General features: G+C 42.6%; 2 protein-coding genes across 2 annotated transcripts in view; one reads left to right on the top strand and one right to left on the bottom strand.

Annotated features, from left to right (window-relative positions):
• Positions 1-3,523, top strand: part of ddx39a (DExD-box helicase 39A) — a 32,120-nt gene extending 28,597 nt beyond the window's left edge. The window contains exons 9-11 of the mRNA XM_003217302.3: positions 86-230; positions 617-764; positions 3,243-3,523. Coding sequence (XP_003217350.1) covers positions 86-230; positions 617-764; positions 3,243-3,259 — 310 coding nt within the window. The 3' untranslated portion in view covers positions 3,260-3,523. The remainder of the gene's footprint in view (positions 1-85; positions 231-616; positions 765-3,242) is intronic.
• Positions 3,524-3,709: 186 nt separating this feature from the next.
• adgre5 (adhesion G protein-coupled receptor E5) overlaps positions 3,710-18,045 on the bottom strand; it is a 28,218-nt gene continuing 13,882 nt past the window's right edge. The window contains exons 6-15 of the mRNA XM_062970520.1: positions 16,518-16,631; positions 15,537-15,766; positions 14,879-15,049; positions 13,535-13,726; positions 12,391-12,608; positions 11,952-12,018; positions 10,110-10,201; positions 7,410-7,578; positions 6,047-6,148; positions 3,710-4,677 (exon numbers count right to left, since the gene is read on the bottom strand). Of these exons, the coding sequence (XP_062826590.1) occupies positions 4,645-4,677; positions 6,047-6,148; positions 7,410-7,578; positions 10,110-10,201; positions 11,952-12,018; positions 12,391-12,608; positions 13,535-13,726; positions 14,879-15,049; positions 15,537-15,766; positions 16,518-16,631 (1,388 nt within the window). The 3' untranslated portion in view covers positions 3,710-4,644. The remainder of the gene's footprint in view (positions 4,678-6,046; positions 6,149-7,409; positions 7,579-10,109; positions 10,202-11,951; positions 12,019-12,390; positions 12,609-13,534; positions 13,727-14,878; positions 15,050-15,536; positions 15,767-16,517; positions 16,632-18,045) is intronic.

The raw sequence follows: 18,045 nt of genomic DNA, 5'->3' as shown, positions 1-18,045 counted from the left end.
TGTTCTGTGAATTGGGTCCAGTTCAAGAGAAATGATGCGTTGTCATTCATGAAGGTTCAGTTGCTTCTTTTTTTGATCATTTCAGACTCTCAAGATACCAGCAGTTTAAGGACTTCCAGCGTCGGATCTTGGTGGCCACAAATTTGTTTGGACGTGGGATGGACATAGAGAGGGTTAACATTGTATTCAACTATGACATGCCTGAGGATTCAGATACCTATTTGCACAGGGTGAGCTTCAGTGTGAGCCAAACAAATGAGTTACTCTGTTTAGATGAGGGTTGTTTCTCCATGATACTAGCTCTCTTCTCTATTCCAGATTGTCCAGGAAACAGGTCCTAGGAGCTCCTAATCAGACAGCTGAAACTTTCTCTGCTCTTTTGACATTGGCATTTCCTAATTTTTCTTCATTCAACCTACTTAATGCTGTTGAACATAACCTGTATTTCAAATTTCTTTTAAGGAAGTTAAGATTATGCATTGCACTCTCATAAATGCTAATATATTCAGTGTTGGCTGAGTAGATGACCCATTTCCTGCAATCAGATCTGTGGGATGTGAATTCAGAGCCAAGAAAGGCTTCATTGTATCCTTACTATACACTCTTTTCATTGCAGGTAGCCAGGGCCGGGCGCTTTGGTACAAAAGGTCTGGCTGTTACCTTTGTGTCAGATGAAAGTGATGCCAAGATACTCAATGATGTGCAGGACCGCTTTGAAGTCAATGTAGCTGAACTCCCTGAAGAGATAGACATCTCCACGTATAGTAAGCATTAGAAATTGTCTCGAGTGAGCTTGTCTTCCTGGCATAGGTTCTGTTTATGCTGTTCAAAAGCACAATTATCAAGTTTGCAGATGACACCAAACTGGGAGGGATAGCTAACACTCCAGAAAACAGGAGCAGATTTCAGAACGATCTTAACAGACTAGAGAGATGGGCCGAAACTAACATAATGAAGTTCAACGGGGACAAATGCAAGATACTTCATTTTGGCAGAAAAAATGGAATGCAAAGATACAGAATGGGGGACACCTGGCTCGACACCAGTACATGTCAAAAAGATCTTGGAGTCCTTGTGGACAACAAGTTAAACATGAGCCAACAATGTGATGTGGCTGCTAAAAAAGCCAATGGGATTTTGATCCATCAATAGGAGTATAGTGTCTAGATCCAGGGAAGTCATGCTACCCCTCTATTCTGCCTTGGTCAGACCACACCTGGAATACTGTGTTCAATTCTGGCACCACTGTTGAAGGGAGATGTTGACAAGCTGGAATGTGTCCAGAGGAGGGCAACTAAAGTGATCAAGGGTCTGGAGAACAAGCCCTATGAGAACGGCTTTTTTTCGTGTCAGGAGCAACTTGAGTCTCTTCTGTAGTGAGAGAAATGGCCGTCTGCAAGGACGTTGCCCAGGGGACACCCGGATGTTTTGATGTTTTTACCATCCTTGTGGGAGAGGCTTCTCTCATGTCCCCGCATGAAGCTAGAGCTGATAGAGGGAGCTCATCCGCACTCTTCCCCGGGTGGGATTCGAACCTGGCAGCTTTCAGGTCAGCAACCCACCCTTCAAGTCACTTAGTCCACTACGCCATCTGGGAGCTCCTATGAGGAGCGGTTTAAAGAACTGGGCATGTTTAGCCTGCAGAAGAGAAGGCGGAGAGGAGACATGATAGCCATGTACAAATACGTGAAGGGAAGTCATAGGGAGGAGGGAGCAAGCTTGTTTTCTGCTGCCCTGCAGACTAGGACACGGAACAATGGCTTCAAACTACAGAAAAGGAGATTTCACCTGAATATCGGGAAGAACTTCCTCACTCTGAGAGCTGTTCGGCAGTGGAACTCTCTGCCCTGGACTGTGGTGGAGGCTCCTTCTTTGCAGGCTTTTCAACAGAGGCTGGATGGCCATCTGTCTACCCCGCCTTGAATGCGATTTTCCTGCTTCTTGGCAGGGGGTTGGATTGGATGGCCCGTGATGTCTCTTTCAACTCTACTATTCTATTATTCTAGAACTAAACATTAGGTTAGCTACGGCAATGTACTAGTATAAATTATCCGCTTGTTTCTGGTAACCCTGTAATCTATATAAATAAAAATGTAATGTCCGTCAGTGAGGGACCTCATATCTCCCACACTACTCCACCGATTACTATGAAATTTGGACACACCATGGCATTCGAACTACTTTGGGGTTTTTAAATTTCTCACAAACCTGACACTTGAGAAAGGCAAAATCCCTCAGCAACTGCCAAGCACTCTCCTCCCTTAGTAACCATTGTAACAGACAGCTCCTCCCCTCAGCAACTACCAAGCAGTCTCCACCCTTTAGTAAGTGGTGTGGGCGGGGCCACAAGGGATGGCTACTCACAAGGAGTTACGCAAGGCCAAGGCTCTGAGGCATTGCCACAGAAAGGCTGTAAGGAGTGACTTCAGAAACAGCAAGCTGCTTCTGGTGTGAGACAACTGGAGGCCGTCAGCAAGGATGTTACCCACGGGACACCCAGATGTTTTGCCATCCTTTGGGAGGCTTCTCTTTATGTATCTGTGGAAGGTCCAGGATGGCAGAAATAACACTTTTATGCTACAGGCGTGAATGCTCCAATTGGCCAACTTCATTAGCATTGAATGGCCTTGCTGCTTCAAACCCTGGCTACTTTCTGCCTGGGGGAATCCTTTGTTGGGAGGTGTTAGCTGGCCCTCATTGTTTCATGTCTGGTATTCCACTGTTTTCTGAGAGGTGTTCTTTATTTACTGCAAGAAATGTTGCAATTGGCCAACTTGATTAGCATTGAATAGCCTTGTTCCTAGTGTGAGAAAATAGGCCGTCACCAAGGATATTGCCCAGGGGACACCCACATGGTTTACTATCCTATGGGAGGCTTCTCTTTATATATCTGTGGAAGGTCTAGGGTGGGAGAAAGAACTCTTTCCTGGGTTTTTTTTCATTGAACCAGATTGGGCCACAGCGTGGCTTAGCATAGCTAGTGCTTCAATAAGAAGTGAACCTTTTGAGCAAACATCAGTTGGCACCTAAGGTGAGAGGTTTGGGGTTGAATGGAAATGTCCAAAATGGCCTTGCTCTCCTGGATGATCTTCAGGGGAATGGCCACATACTGAAAACAGAGCCTGCTGAACTGGGCTACAGACTCATTTTGAGCTCTTAGTAGTCTGCCTACACAGCTTTAGCTTAATGGAAGTTTTGCTTGAGAAATCCCCTGACTAGCTGTCTTTCTTTCTCTCTTACAGTTGAACAGAGCCGGTAGCCTGTGCCAATGGGGATACTCTTCAGCTACTCCATGGTGGAACTTGAAACCAAATATGCTGTATTGCTTTCTCCTGCTGAAACCAGAACGCTATATTTTGTTTTTTGTTTTTTAATACCCTATTGGGGAGTGGGAACTTAAAGCGGATGTTTTACAAACTGCCCAGGTGGTATTTTGCTTCATCTTTAGCCAGTGGGCTTTTTACATGAGATGATTTTATTTTCGGAATAGCTAAGTATTAGAATAAATTGATTTTTGAAAGTATTACTGTCTGATTGATCCTTCAGAGGCATTACAATGGCAATACTGTAATCCTAGTAAGTTTCACTTTTTCAGAATATACATAGATCTTTCAGTTTTCTTTCATATTCTGTCTTTCACTTAAGAGGAATTATATGCCTTTCTTCTCACTTCTTTCTCCTCCCCCTTCCATTTTGAAAGACAGCATAATTCAGATTCACAAAATGCATTTTATTAAAATGTAAATATTAAAGCGGTTGTGAGACATGCTTCAGATTAATGGGTGGATAGTTAGAAATCACAGTCTACAATGGTATAATATCTAGGTGCATATTTATTTAGCTGAGTACTAGATTTCAATTTTTGAAGTCTTCAATAAATAAGGTCAAATAAATTTGACAGGTATAAGCAGAATTCCTCCAAGTTTTGAGTCAAAATGCTGAGGACTTATTCCACTCCAGGTAGTTTCCTCTTCCAGCTCATGAGAAAGCTTTGAATGGAGTCTTTTCCCCCGTTGCACTCCATTTGGGTTATTTTTGTTGCAGTCAATATCCTCCTAAGCTAACGCAAAAAGACTGATTGACTAAGGGGTGGGTCTCAATACTTACATCTGGCAAACAGGCTATCAGTGGCCAAGCAAAGGTTAAAAATAACAGCTCTGGGATAAGATCTATGGCTTAGTCCATAAAGGGTATGGTGTTGACGAACAGAAAACTTCCACCTGTCATAAGAAGTCCACTTTGGAGCTCAGATAATTGGCTACTGATGCACCTACAGCTAGTTCTGGAGCAGTAATTTCACTGCAAGGCTCAGTAATATCCACTGTACAGGCATTTGGAAAAAGTGTCAAGTGTGCAAGTACCTCTTTATAGATTTACTCCCATATCTTTTTGAGAGATGAGTGCCTTAGCTTGAAGGAAGAAGGGGGCCCTTGCTGAAGAGACTTGTGCCCACATCTGCTTAAAAGCATTGCTCCAGTTGTGCTTGCCAAGTGTGTCCTTATATAGGCTTCTGGCAGTTCTATTGTCCCCGTTGTAATAGGGCCTGTATCACCGGGTACCTCTTCTGAAGAGAGTCCTGCCTCAGTTACAGGATGTGTAATTGTGCAAAGCAGCACTTCAAGAAGTTGGTTCTAAAGAGCGTTGCTACATTCCTGATTCTCTGGAGGACTTCTGTGCCTACAGGAGACAAAGAATATAGCTTGAGCCTTAATACTCTTTTAAGTCTATGAGAATAATATATGTCCATCATGCATCCCTCTGACATCCTATTGAGTAAGTCCGTTATCATGGGCCATCAGAAATAAGACCTGAAACCTTGTAAATATTCCAAGGAAATTACACCTTATCAGCTCAAAATGACTAGAAGCCTCCCTCGCTGACTGCAGCTTTAATGCACTTAATGGAAAGTGGTGTGTTGCTTTCAAGGAATTACACCATTGAATTCTTTGATTCAGGTTCACTGGCAGCTGAAATAGTTTAGTTTGGGCTTGGTTCCAGCTAAAGCCAATAAATGTTAAATAATAGATTCAGCACACATTATATACCAACTTACTTCCAATTTAGATGTCAGAATTTAAATATAAGGCACACTTCTTACTTTAACCATTTATATATTAGGGTGGGCCCTCATCTATCTTGAAGGCAGCACAGGCATATTAATTAACATAACACTTGCCAGCCAGAGGGGAGCCCCCGATGGCGATGGCGTAGCGTGTTAAAGAGCTGCTGAACTTGCAGACCAAAAGGTCGCAGGTTCAAATCTGAGGAGTGGAGTGAGCGCCCGCTGTTAGCCCCAGCTTCTGCCAACCTAGCAGTTCAAAAACATGCAAATGTGAGTAGATCAATAGGTATTGTTTTGATGGGAAGGTAACGTTGCTCCATGCAGTCATGCTGGCCACATGACCTTGGAGGTGTCTACGGACAACGCTGGCTTAGAAATAAAGATGAGCACCAATCCCCTAGTTGGATACGACTGAACTTAATATCAGGGGAAAACCTTTACCTTTACCTGCCTGCCAGCCACAGACTGGCTAGTGCTTTCTGTAGTGTGCAACAGTTTGTGTCACTAGGTATGGAAACTACAAACACTTAGTTCTGTCACCCCATTCCCCCTTCAAAATGTTTACAGCTGTTCATCTTTATTGGGTTGTATTTTTATTTCTTGTTTTCCTGCCTCAGTTTTAGTTTCACAGATGAATCATACCTTTAAAGATATTCCTTCCTACTCTTACTTGGGTAAAGCCAATAAATGTTTCACATGTAGCAATGTTCTTGTTTTGAACCATTACTTTTAAGAAGTAACCTGAACTACCTCAACTCATCATTGTCTAATTCAATTTCAACAAAGGATCTTTAGTGAGTTAGTTAAAACCATGCATTCTTCCAATTAGTTTGCCTCCATGATTATTTTAGATCTTTAGGAGCAACTGCAGGAATTGTGGCCATGCTCAAGCCATGGCTGTGATGGCACAAGGATGCAGCCCAGCTAATAGCTTCACTGAAGAAGAGTGATCAAACCCCAACACCCTCCACTGTTTCATCTTACCCGCAACGTGTTGGAACCTGCTGTGGAGCTCATGTCTGAGTACTTGTCACTGCTATGATCCTTGTTAAATTTGCAGAAGCAGCGGTAGTATTCATCGCGTACCTATAAACAGAAAACAGGTTTGGTTTGTGCATACAGGCATATCTCCATTGACAAAGCCTTTGGCAGTGAAGCTGCTTCGTAAAGCCACTCAAGTCTTCTAGCTTGCTGTAAATTTTTTGTGGCATTGGCACTTTAGGTTGGGACAGTGAAGAAGGTTTGGAGAAACATTGTGGGTGTTGCATTGCAGCAGCTTGCCTTCATTAAACAATGCAATAACACATGATCTGGGAAAGACTGACTATTCTATTCATATTACTTCTGCTTCTTGTACTAACTAATGCCCACGAACACATCTACATTGTTAATTATGGTATGCCTATTATCTTTGACAGCAGTGTGTGCGAAAAAGACCTTGGAGTCCTCGTGGACAACAAGTTAAACATGAGCCAACAATGTGATGCGGCTGCTAAAAAAGCCAATGGGATTCTGGCCTGCATCAATAGGGGAATAGCGTCTAGATCCAGGGAAGTTATGCTCCCCCTCTATTCTGCCTTGGTCAGACCACACCTGGAATACTGTGTCCAATTTTGGGCACCGCAATTGAAGGGAGATGTTGACAAGCTAGAAAGCGTCCAGAGGAGGGCGACTAAAATGATCAAGGGTCTGGAGAACAAGCCCTATGAGGAGCGGCTTAAAGAGCTGGGCATGTTTAGCCTGCAGAAGAGAAGGCTGAGAGGAGACATGATAGCCATGTACAAATATGTGAAGGGAAGTCATAGGGAAGAGGGAGCAAGCTTGTTTTCTGCTGCCCTGCAGACTAGGACACGGAACAATGGCTTCAAACTACAGGAAAGGAGATTCCACCTGAACATCAGGAAGAACTTCCTCACTGTGAGAGCTGTTCGACAGTGGAACTCTCTCCCCGGGGCCGTGGTGGAGGCTCCTTCCTTGGAGGCTTTTAAGCAGAGGCTGGATGGCCATCTGTCGGGGGTGCTTTGAATGCGATTTCCTGCTTCTTAGCAGGGGGTTGGACTAGATGGCCCATGTGGTCTCTTCCAACTCTACTATTCTATGATTCTATGATTCTATGATTTAGGGTGTTAACATTTCTGTACAAAAATCATTCTATGCCTAACATTTGTAAATAATGCACCTTGGCTTTCTTATCCAGTAACAACACTAATAAAACACTGAGTTCAATCCTATTCACATGTACTCAGAATCAAGTCCCCATAAGTTTATTAGAGCTTTGACTGCAAATGAGAACATAGATTGCAGTTAAGGTGTTCCCATCCATTTGCCATTCCCATGTTGCAGATACCTGTTTGTTGAGCAAACAATGCAGGAGAAAGATGAAAAGCCCTTGCAGACTGTTGAGGATGGTAAAGATGTAAGACATGACAAGGGTGTGGTCGCTGAACTGAAACATGCCGAAGATCCAAGTGGTGCCCAGGATACAGAGCTGGGCGATGGCAGTAATTGTGAGCACCCTGGCAAAAAAGAGGATTGGAAAAAAGCTTAGGCTGGCAGTGCCATGATTCCTGGCCTTAAAGGAATCTATAGGACTAGGCTCAGTGCATGCATTGAAGAGGAATTGCTACAGCAGAGGTCCCTAAATAGCAACAAAATGTTTTTATTAGTTCTCCCCCAATATTATTGTATTCTATTGAATTTATATGTCACCTTTTCCCCAAAGTTGGTAGCAAGGCAGCTCATAGATAAGCTTAGTGGAAACAAAACCATTTTAAAAACAGTATACAATTGTTTGAAAAAGATAAAATAAGTTAAAAACAAAATACAAAGCCAGCATCCTGATTTCTTTGTTGAGAATAATTACATATTAAAAGCCTGCTTGAAGAGAAACCTTCTTGCCTGCCAGCAATAGGAAAACAGGGATGGGTCACGTCTTCAGTGGTAGGGAGTTCCACAGGGTTTATATCAGGAAACATGGTTGTTCAGATAGTCTGGACCAAAGCCGTACAAGGCTTTATAGGTCATAACCAGCACTTTGAATGATGCTTGGAAACTAACAGGAGACCAGTGAAGCTATTTTAACAAGGGAGTTATATGGTACCTATAACTGGCCTAGGGCAGCGTTCCGGCTGCTGCATCTAGACTTACTCATGTAGTAAGGTACAGGACAAACCTCATGTAGTATGGTACAGGAGTCCAATCAGGAGGTAATCAATGTGTCACTGTGGCCAGATCTGACATCTCAAGGAATGGGCGCAGTTGGTACACTAGTCCAGAACTAATGCATAACAGTGCCTCTAAATCCCATCCCAGATGGAAGCAGTGGATGATGCTGTTAAGAGCCAGTGAGAGGTCCTGCAGGACCAAGAGGGATGTACTCCCCGTTTAGTTCCCTGCATATGTTATCCATCAAGGCGACCAAAGCTGTCTCTGTCTCACAACTAGACCTGAAGCCAGACTGAAAGAGATCTAGATAACCTATCTCATCCAGAAATCCCTTGAACTGGGATTGTATCATGTATTGTAAAACCTTGCCCCAAAATGGAATGCTTGAGATTGGCCAATAATTATTCAGAATTAGCTTGGGTATCCAGCGATGCCCGGGTTATTTGAAAATGTTTGTTTGTGGCTGTTGGGTAATATCGATTTGGTCATATGTTACTCTATTTCTTAGAAAAAAACCTCAGTGTTTGCTTTTGTTTTTGTTTTTTTATGAATGCTCCCATTAGGATCATAAGGATGTGGGCGAACTACAATTGCCAAAAATCTTGGGTCAACCTTTCCAAAACTCCCCCAGGATTCCCAGTCGGCCATGTAGAGTCTGTGTGGCAAGTTTGGTCCAGATCCATCACTTGCTGGGTTCAGCGTTCCCTGAGTCCGGATGAACTATAACTCTGATGCCAAGGTCAATCACCCTAAGTTGGCAGTGTTGGGTCTGTGTATCCAGTTTGGTCCAGATCAGTCATTAGTGGGGTTCAGAATGCTCACGGAAAACAGGTGAACTATAACTTCCAGAGATAAAGGTCGGTCATCTCCCAAGTCCACCAGTATTCCCAGTTGGCCATGTTGAATTTGTGTGCCAAGTTTGTTCCAGATCCGTCATCAGATCCGCCATCTGAATACAGATGAACTATAACTCCTGGATGTCAAGGTCGATCACCCCCAAACCCCACCAGTATGCAAATGTGGCCATGTTGGGTCTGTGTGACAAATTAGTTCCAGGTCCATCATTGGTGGAGTTCAGAGTGCTCTTAGATTGCAGATGAACTAGAAATCCCAGTCCCTACAACTCCTATAAATCATGATGAATTCTCCCCAAACCTCTCCAGTATGTTCAGTTGCTGATCAATTCCTTTGTTTATTGTGTGCCATAGGAAATGATATAAAAAGGGTTAAGGGAGAGGCAGTGCACATGGCAAGAGAAAGGAACACTGGGATGTGATCCCTGTAATCTGCAATGTGCTGGGAGAGAGTGACTTGGTGGCTCCTCAGCACTGGGAACTATAGCCTGTTTGTGGAGGCTGGAGGCTGTCTGTGTGAGCGGACACATACAGATTTTCACTTTTATTATGTGTATAGATGGTGGAGTCCTGGAAGGCCTTTTGTAGCAATGTGATATCTCTTTAGGCAGGATAGAAACTTCCCTTGTGACAGTGAGGCATTATTGGCCAACCCCGTCTAGCTGCTTCCAGAGGCCAGAAAAGGCAAGAATCTAGTGTACATGTGGTGGCTCTTACTTCTCAAAGGATCCTGCTCACATCCTTGGACAGCACAAATTTAAACTCATCCAAAAAAATAAAAACAGGAGAAGCAGGAGCCAAGATGACATCCATTGGACCTGTCTCAATTGCAGCATCCAAGTCAGACCCAATCTGAGAAATGATGTCTGCAAAATTGCATATCAAGGCAGAATTTTGAAATAATCTTATTCTTTCCACACAAGGGCATTTACTATTGCACCATTGCTACAGGGAAGCTGTATATTCCATGTTATCAGCTCTTGACCACTGAAAAATTCAGAAAGACCACTTTTGTCTTGACTTCTTACCTTTCCTTTTTTAATTTACCCATGTTGGGATTGATGTCGGCAAACTTCTCAGAAAGCTTCCAGACAGTAACCACAAAGACAATGGCATTGACCTGTGCAAAAAAGGTGGGACATAGATACCAGTAAGGCTCAATGTTTCAATAAATAAATCAAATGTGGGAAAGGAAATACAACTATGTTAAGATGGGGGTCATGGATAAGAGCTACAGTAGAGTCTTACTTATCCAACATAAATAGGCCGCCAAAACATTGGATAAGCGAATATGTTGGATAATAAGGAGAGATTAAGAAAAAGCCTATTAAACATCAAAATAGGTTATGATTTTACAAATGAAGCACCAAAACATCATGTTATACAACAAATTTGACAGAAAAAGTAGTTCAATACGCAGTAATGTTATGTTGTAATTACTGTATTTACAAAATTAGCACCAAAGTATCACGTTATATTGAAAACATTGACTACAAAAATGCATTGGATAATCCAGAACTTTGGATAAGTGAGTGTTGGATAAGTGAGACTCTACTGTATTTGGAATTTCCAATTAAACAAGTAGGCACACAAATGTTTTATATATTGATATCTTGCTTTTTCTTTTAGGAGAGACTCAAAGTGGCTAACAATAAGATAAGAATGTACAATTTTAAACTGAAAATGTACAAACATTAAAATAGAAAATAAATACATAGTTAAAAATCATTAAAATCCTTAGAAATCTATTAAAATACATGCAATCCAAATGTTCCCCAACAAATCTTTCATACATTTTACTAAACTTTAATCTCAGTTTGAAGACATGCAGATAAAAAGCTGATCTTCGAACACACTCCCAAATGGACCTGGGAGTCGAGTGGAGTTAAAAATCAGCCAATTTCTGTCTATGCCCCCAAACCATTCCCTTGTAATGACAGAATGGGAACTGACAGCTTGGTATCAGATGAAGCAGAGAAGATGATGGAACCAATGTCCCTGTGGAGAAAAAAATGGCCTGGGAAACATTACTGAGTGAACTCACAGGAGCATATGGACAACTACACTGTAAGTGAATAAACAAACAATCCATCCATCAGCAACTGCTTGACAGAAGTTGGACTAGAGAGGAACGTGTTGGAAATTACAACCTTCTTCAAATCTCCTCTAATAAATTGTTTTTTATCTATAATCCTATTGTTTACTTATTGTATGTATGTTCTGGTATGCAGCTTTCTTTCCTTGCTCTATGTTTTTCCTGAGAAGTTGTGGGAGGGCTGCAGAGCATATGATCCACTCTGAGACGAGCAGAGCACAGACTTCTTTAGACTTTGGGACTACTCAGATCGCAGATTTATAAACACTTGCCTGCTGTTTATTATAAGATAGATGTTCTGACTGGATGGCACAAAAACTATCTCAAACATATCTGTAACTGACTGATAAGTTGTGTACCTGTGTATACTGAATACATGAAGTTGTGAGTAAACCACATCATTTTTTACCAAAGTCTATTTTGTCTCATGAGTGCATAATATACAAGTTGTTTTATGGGAGAGTAGATATATTTTTGAGTATTGAAGAACACTTCTGAAGCACTGCTATTTTTATGCACTGGCATATTCTCTGTTTCCTAACAGATCAGAGACAATAGGTAATTCAGTCTAATAACTGAAGCCAATTGCCTTGCATAATTACATTTGGTTGTATACCACTTGAGAACATTCTACTCAAATGAGTTTTTGGCTCTTCTCTAAAAGTTTATGATCTCTAAAAGATCATGCTTTTCTAAAAGAACTTGACATTGGCTGTAAGATGGCTTCTAATAGAGAGGGCAGAGGAAATTGGTATGGGTATATTTCAGGCTTTACCATGATAATTAAAGAGACTGGTCCTAAGAAGCTCCATAGGAATCCACCATCTCTCGTAAGCCAGCAACTGTGGGAAAAGGAAGAGGTTGAATTTTTGCAACTATCAGAATGTACTTCCCTTCCACCCAAATTAGACAGGCTCATGGGTTCACTTGTAAATGCCCTCTCCTTTCACATGTGGCCTCAGTTGAGAAGAGAGCTCATGACTCATCATGCAGATTGAATACAGTGGCTTGTCACCGAGGGCTTCCAACATTAGAATGGGTGTTGCATGTATCTTTTTTCAAGTGCAAAAGTGTGACACAAGCATTTATTAGGAACTGCTGACATGCCACCAGGTAGTCCACCTTTCTGTTCTGGAGTTGGTAGTCTATGTTCAAGCATCAGCTCAAGTGTCCTGCAGTTCTCAATGGTCTCCCATATCTCAAAAACAACTCACTTTTTGTTGCCGTAGCCTTTGCTGTTGATGGCAGCTGAGATGCCCACTAAGACAGCTGGTAGTCCATATCCCACCAGGAATATGTGCCAGTGCTTGAGGCTGTGGGTTTTGAAGACTTGAACCACCATCAGGTAGAGCTCCACACCCTCGAGCAGCATCCAGCAGAAGACAGACAGGAAGGAGTAATGCAGGAGCCCAGCCACTATTGCACATGCGATCTAGAAAGGAAGGAAGGACCAGAAGGAGACTATGAAAGAGCTATTGCCTAAAGATTTTTGCACAAATCTCCTAAGCTAGAGCAGACATGGGCAAAACTTCCCAGATGTGCTGTGCTTCAAATCCCAGAAATCTCAGCCTCCTTACTGGCTGTTAGAAATTGTGGGGGTTGGAGTCCAAAACACCTGGAGGGCCAAAGTTTGCTCATGCCTGAGCTAGAAGAAACAAAACCTTGATATAGGGATTGGAAATATGTGGTCCTCCAGATGCCAAATGGCAACCCCTGCTGGCCAAGAGTAGAACAGCCCGTTCTTTCACAAACAGGCACAACCTATATTTTGTTCATGGAGCACATATTTGAGACTTACTATCCTGCCAAAATACCAAGCACACTCTAGTGAAATATATACTGCAGACTGTTTATGCAATTTATGATGGCTATTTTGGCAAAAGGAGCTGCAGTTCAGCTAGACATTTCTAAATCTAACTCGGTACTACAACATAAACATAAAAATAACAAGTGGCGCATTCTTCATCTTTTGTCCCACATCAGAACATCCTCTGCACAGAGAGAGAGCTCAGTGATGGAAACATGAATCAACAGGAATTGTGAGGTACTCCTGTGACTGTCATGTCCAAATCCTCTCTTACACAATGTGTTGCTGCTGCTCATAACTTGGAACCTGCCACCAATTCTACCATCCTGTCTATCTGTACATGACCAGCCTGAATGAGAAGTGCAGATTTCTTTAAAGCAACAGTACTTCAGGGATATCTCCTCAATCAGAGTAAGAGTGCCCTCTATCGGAAGATGGGTGTTTATCCTATTACTACCAAAGAGTACAGAAAAATCTTGGTGTTCTGTTTATTGTCCGTCCTGGCTGTTTCCTTTGAAATGTCTCCCTGCTAAGTGCACTCAGTTAGTTACCATGTTGCTAGGGTTCCCAGCTCCTAGCAGGAAGATGACATCGGCAGTAAAGAGCGCCAGACAAAGGTGCAGGTGGATGGTGGTGCGGATGCCTCGGATGGCCCGACAGAAGAGGAAGGTGAGGATGGAGAGGAAGAGGCAGACCAGAGAGACCACGAGCCCCACCTTGGTAATGACGTCCAGGCCCCGGTCCTGCCACAAGGACAAATGGTTAACGCACTGCAACAGAAGCCTTGTCTTAGCAGGCGGATGGCCATAATGAACCCACAAAAGAAGCCCTATGCGGAAAACTTAGGGAATCAAGAGCTGAAAAGTCTAACTAGAACTCCAGTTCCCCAGCGGCTAGGAGATAACTATGACAGAGGGCTTTAATTTCTGCCCAATATGTGAGAAAGTAGCATGGATGTTAGGGTTGTGTTCCTGGAAACCTTGACTATGCCACTTTCCATGACTGACTGGCCTCACGGGTTCCAGCAGATGTCCATGTAAGTCAGGGATGCACAAATTTTGGCCTTCCAGGTGTTTTGGACTTCAACTCCCACAATTCCTAACAGGATGTTAGGAATTGTGGGAGCTGAAGTCCAAAACACCTGGAGGGCCGAAGTTTGCCCATGCCTAGTGTAAGTAAATGGTTTACTCCACCAGGTCTGTCAAATAGTTCTTTCTCACTGTCAGGCATTCTCTGTTCATGACCCCAGTGTAACACTTGAAGAAGAAACTTGCATCTCTGCCTGCAGAGCCAGATCATTAAAGGTTGCTTCAGATACTATGCTCACATACAAACAAATCACACATTTTTCACACTTATATTAATAATATTTCCAGACAGGGAGTAATACACTTCCTCTGCAGAGAAATTTCGCAGCCACAAGATTTGTGCAGATTACAAGGTAGAGTCCAAAACAGCATACACCAACCAAAACATGTTCGCCTGAAAGGGGCTGCAAGAATCCTCTGTTGTTTTTGCTGTCACTTCCTTGTAGAGTTTGGAAAAGTTAGCTGAGGGATTTTATTAGTTGAGGCCTGCTTGCAATATGTAAACTCACTCCCTGCCTCTGCCTCTGCTAGAGATCACAATTTCTCACACTTTTGTTAAGTCATTTACATTAGTGCTTTTTCAGATTATCTGAGGTGAGAACAAATAATCATTTTTTCCCAGTGTGCCAGGGTCTGGCATCATATTTATGCCCACTGGCATCAAGGACCAGCAACAATTTATAGCACACCATTTTGAGCAACACTGTTTTACAGAATAGCTGTGATTCCTGCTCTCTTCTCTTCTGATTCACTCAGGACCAACTGTTCATGGGAAAGTTAAGAAGTACCAAACCCCCTGCGGCTCACCTCTATGTCATAGAAGGCCATAAGAACCGCGAAGCTGGTCATGTGAGTGCACTGGCAAACCGTTTGGCTGTCTGTGGAAGTCAAGCGGGTGCAGCCTTTTTCAGACCAGTGCCCACTACCATTGACAGGCTTCCAAAAAGCACAAATCACTTTCATCCCTGGCTTCCAGTCCTAGGAAGAAAGAAGTTATCTCAGTCTGGAGGTTTTGGGGTACCTGAAGATGGTGGAAAAGGGGACCAGGATTCATGCTTAGTTGCTAATTATTCCAAAAATATAGAAAGACAGATTGGGCATATATGTAACAATAATAATAATAATTTCTTTTCTTACCCGCACCTTCAGTTCGAGGCAGGTAAGAAATACATCTATTCCACAGGAAGTGAGGAAAAAGAAATGAGGCAGAGCCTGAAAAAAGTTAACTTTCTAGGCTACAGATCCAGTTGATGACTATCTTCCAGCCAAGAGGTGTTGCCCAGGGGCTGCTGGGAACTGGAGTCTGGGAAGGGTTGGCCTTGTTGCCCTTAATGTGGATGATTGAGACAGATGGACCAGCCAGGACATTCTTTCCTCATATAAAATGTTTCCTTCCTCTTGTAAAATGGGGAGGTTATAGTAGTGGAAATTGCACAGTGAAAATATTAGAGAATGAATGACTCACTGGTTTCTGATGGTTGAAGCTGACAGTAACAGGGGAATTCAACAGCTTGGTCTCATTGTGGCCTACAAAAGCTGCTGCCACCCGGGACAATACTTTGTAGCTGGGCTTCCCCACTTCTTGTAGCCACTCGGGTGACTTTCCAACTTGCTCCCATTCTTCCCCTTCAACACGAGCATCAGACATCATGTGTTCCAGTCCATGGTATGTGAGCAGGCCAGCCAGGCTGAAGGCTGAAAAGGCAAGGGTAAATAGTTCAGCTGCTCCCTTGGAATAGGAGCTGGCATGATAGAACCTAAACATCTGGAGGCCATTCACACTACAGCACCATGGTACTATGATTCCACTTGCTGCAACCTATGGGACCCTGGGTTTTGTAGTTTGATTAGGGCACCAGAGGAGCTCTCTGGCTGAGGTTTCTAAAGGCCCTTCTCTCTACTGCCAATCACAGATCCTCTAGGATTGGACTATGGTGGTTAAAAGTGGAATCATAGTGTCATAATGGTGTAGTGTGAACAGGATCTTACTCGATTTACGTAGGACAATAAGGTGGAGCCACAACCTCTCCCCTCCTAATATTCCACTCATGGCTAGAATATTCTCTAGCTCCTTTAGCCACTCTCTGAGTTGGGGAGAAAAGATCTTGTGGGAATGGGAAGGGAAATGGTTGCAAGAAAGAGAGAGGGAATGGAAAAAGGGTGGAAATTAGAAAAGAAATAAGGACTGACCCCACCTGTTTTCACCTCCAGCCCCACCTCACTCCAGGCAGAGAACCCCCAGGTTGTCAACAACATTAACAATGGGTTCTACATTCTTAGCTTTACATCCAAAGTCCAGCCCTGAAGCTATGTCCCAAGAAAGTAGCTCTGTCTTTGTGTGTGTGTGTGTGTATGCCTTTTTCCAGCTATGTCTGGCCACAGACGTACTATGTAGTGGCTCACACCTTTATCCAAACTGTGCTCCTTTGGCGCATGGGCTTTTTACCTTCTCCTTCTTTGCTTGCTGCGTCCCAGTTCAGCTCCATCTGTGTCTCATTCTGCACCAGCTGGGCTGAGCTCTGGTTTTGGCTTCCAGCTCCTCTAATGTACATGGCCAGCTCTGGAATGAAACAAAAGAAAATGAAACTCAAGCCATGTTTGACAGCAAGCCAAAAAGGACAGGGGGCAACATCCCTGGATCATGCATCACTCCCTGCAAAATGTTGTTGTTACTCCATTTATGGTCTTTTTCAACACGGAAGGAATCCTACAAACAGTAACCTAGAACTTGGAATGAAAAAAAACCCCAGATTATTTCTGTTACCAGGTGAGAGTATAGTGGAATCAGTAGCGTCCAGTTAACACCATGTGCAAAAGACTCAGACCAGGCAGAGGAATTGAAAAGAACAAAGGAAACTTTACTCTTGCTTGTTGAGTTGAAATATAAAACAGTTCTGCAATCGTACAATGTTCATGTAGTTGCATAAGATCAATAACCAATCAATCAGCATCAATATATATACAGCATAGCACAGAGATCCTCAAACTTTTTAAGCAGGGGGCCGGTCCACAATCCTTCAGACTGTGGAGGGGCCGAATTATCATTTGAAAAAGAAATACGAAGAAATCCCTTTGCACACTGCACATGTCTTATTTGTAGTGCAAAACAACAACAACAATGAAAGAACAATAAAATATTTAAAAATGAAAACAATTTTAACCAACATAAACCTATCAGGATTTCAATAGGATGTGTGGGCCTGCTTCTGGCCAATGAGATAGTCAAGTTAATTAGGATTGCTGTTGTTGTTGTGTGCCTTCAAGTCATTTCAGACCTTGGGCAATCCTAAGTCTAAAATTATTTATTTATTCATTTACTACATTTATTTACTACATTTATATCCCGCCCTTCTCACCCCGAAGGGGACTCAGAGCAGCTGTATGTACATACAATATATTATATTATTAACAAAGCACAATATTAGCATTATATATTACTATATTGAACTATACCACTATACTGTAATATTATATGTAATATATAACATGTAATTAATATTATTATATGGTATTATTATTAGTATTACATTGTATAACATGATAATATATCAATATCATATGTATATATAATATATTATATTATTAAAACTGATATAAAAATATTATATTATAAATGAGGGCGGGGGCCAGGTAAATGACCTTGGAGGGCCACATCTGGCCCCCGGGCCTTAGTTTGGGGACCCCTGGCATAGCATATTCAAAATAGCTACTTGACTGTAGCTAGAGAGAGACTGACTTTCCTGTGCTCTCTCTTGAAGCTCAAATTCCAACTGACAATCTCAGCCATCTGTCAGCAAACAGATACATTGTTTTAGGCGTGGCTTTGCCTCTGCAAAGCTGAGCTCTTTTGCAGAGTTCCCTTTGCAAACCAACTTTGCAAGGATTTCTTTACACACACACACACACACACACACACACACACACACACACACACACACACAAGCATTTTGGCGCAATAATTTCCATCCACCAGC

Source organism: Anolis carolinensis, chromosome 2, assembly GCF_035594765.1.
Source record: "Anolis carolinensis isolate JA03-04 chromosome 2, rAnoCar3.1.pri, whole genome shotgun sequence".
NCBI classification, from domain to species: Eukaryota; Metazoa; Chordata; class Lepidosauria; order Squamata; family Dactyloidae; genus Anolis; species Anolis carolinensis.
Note: the sequence above shows the minus strand (reverse complement) of the source record. Positions and strands in the feature narration are given on the sequence as shown.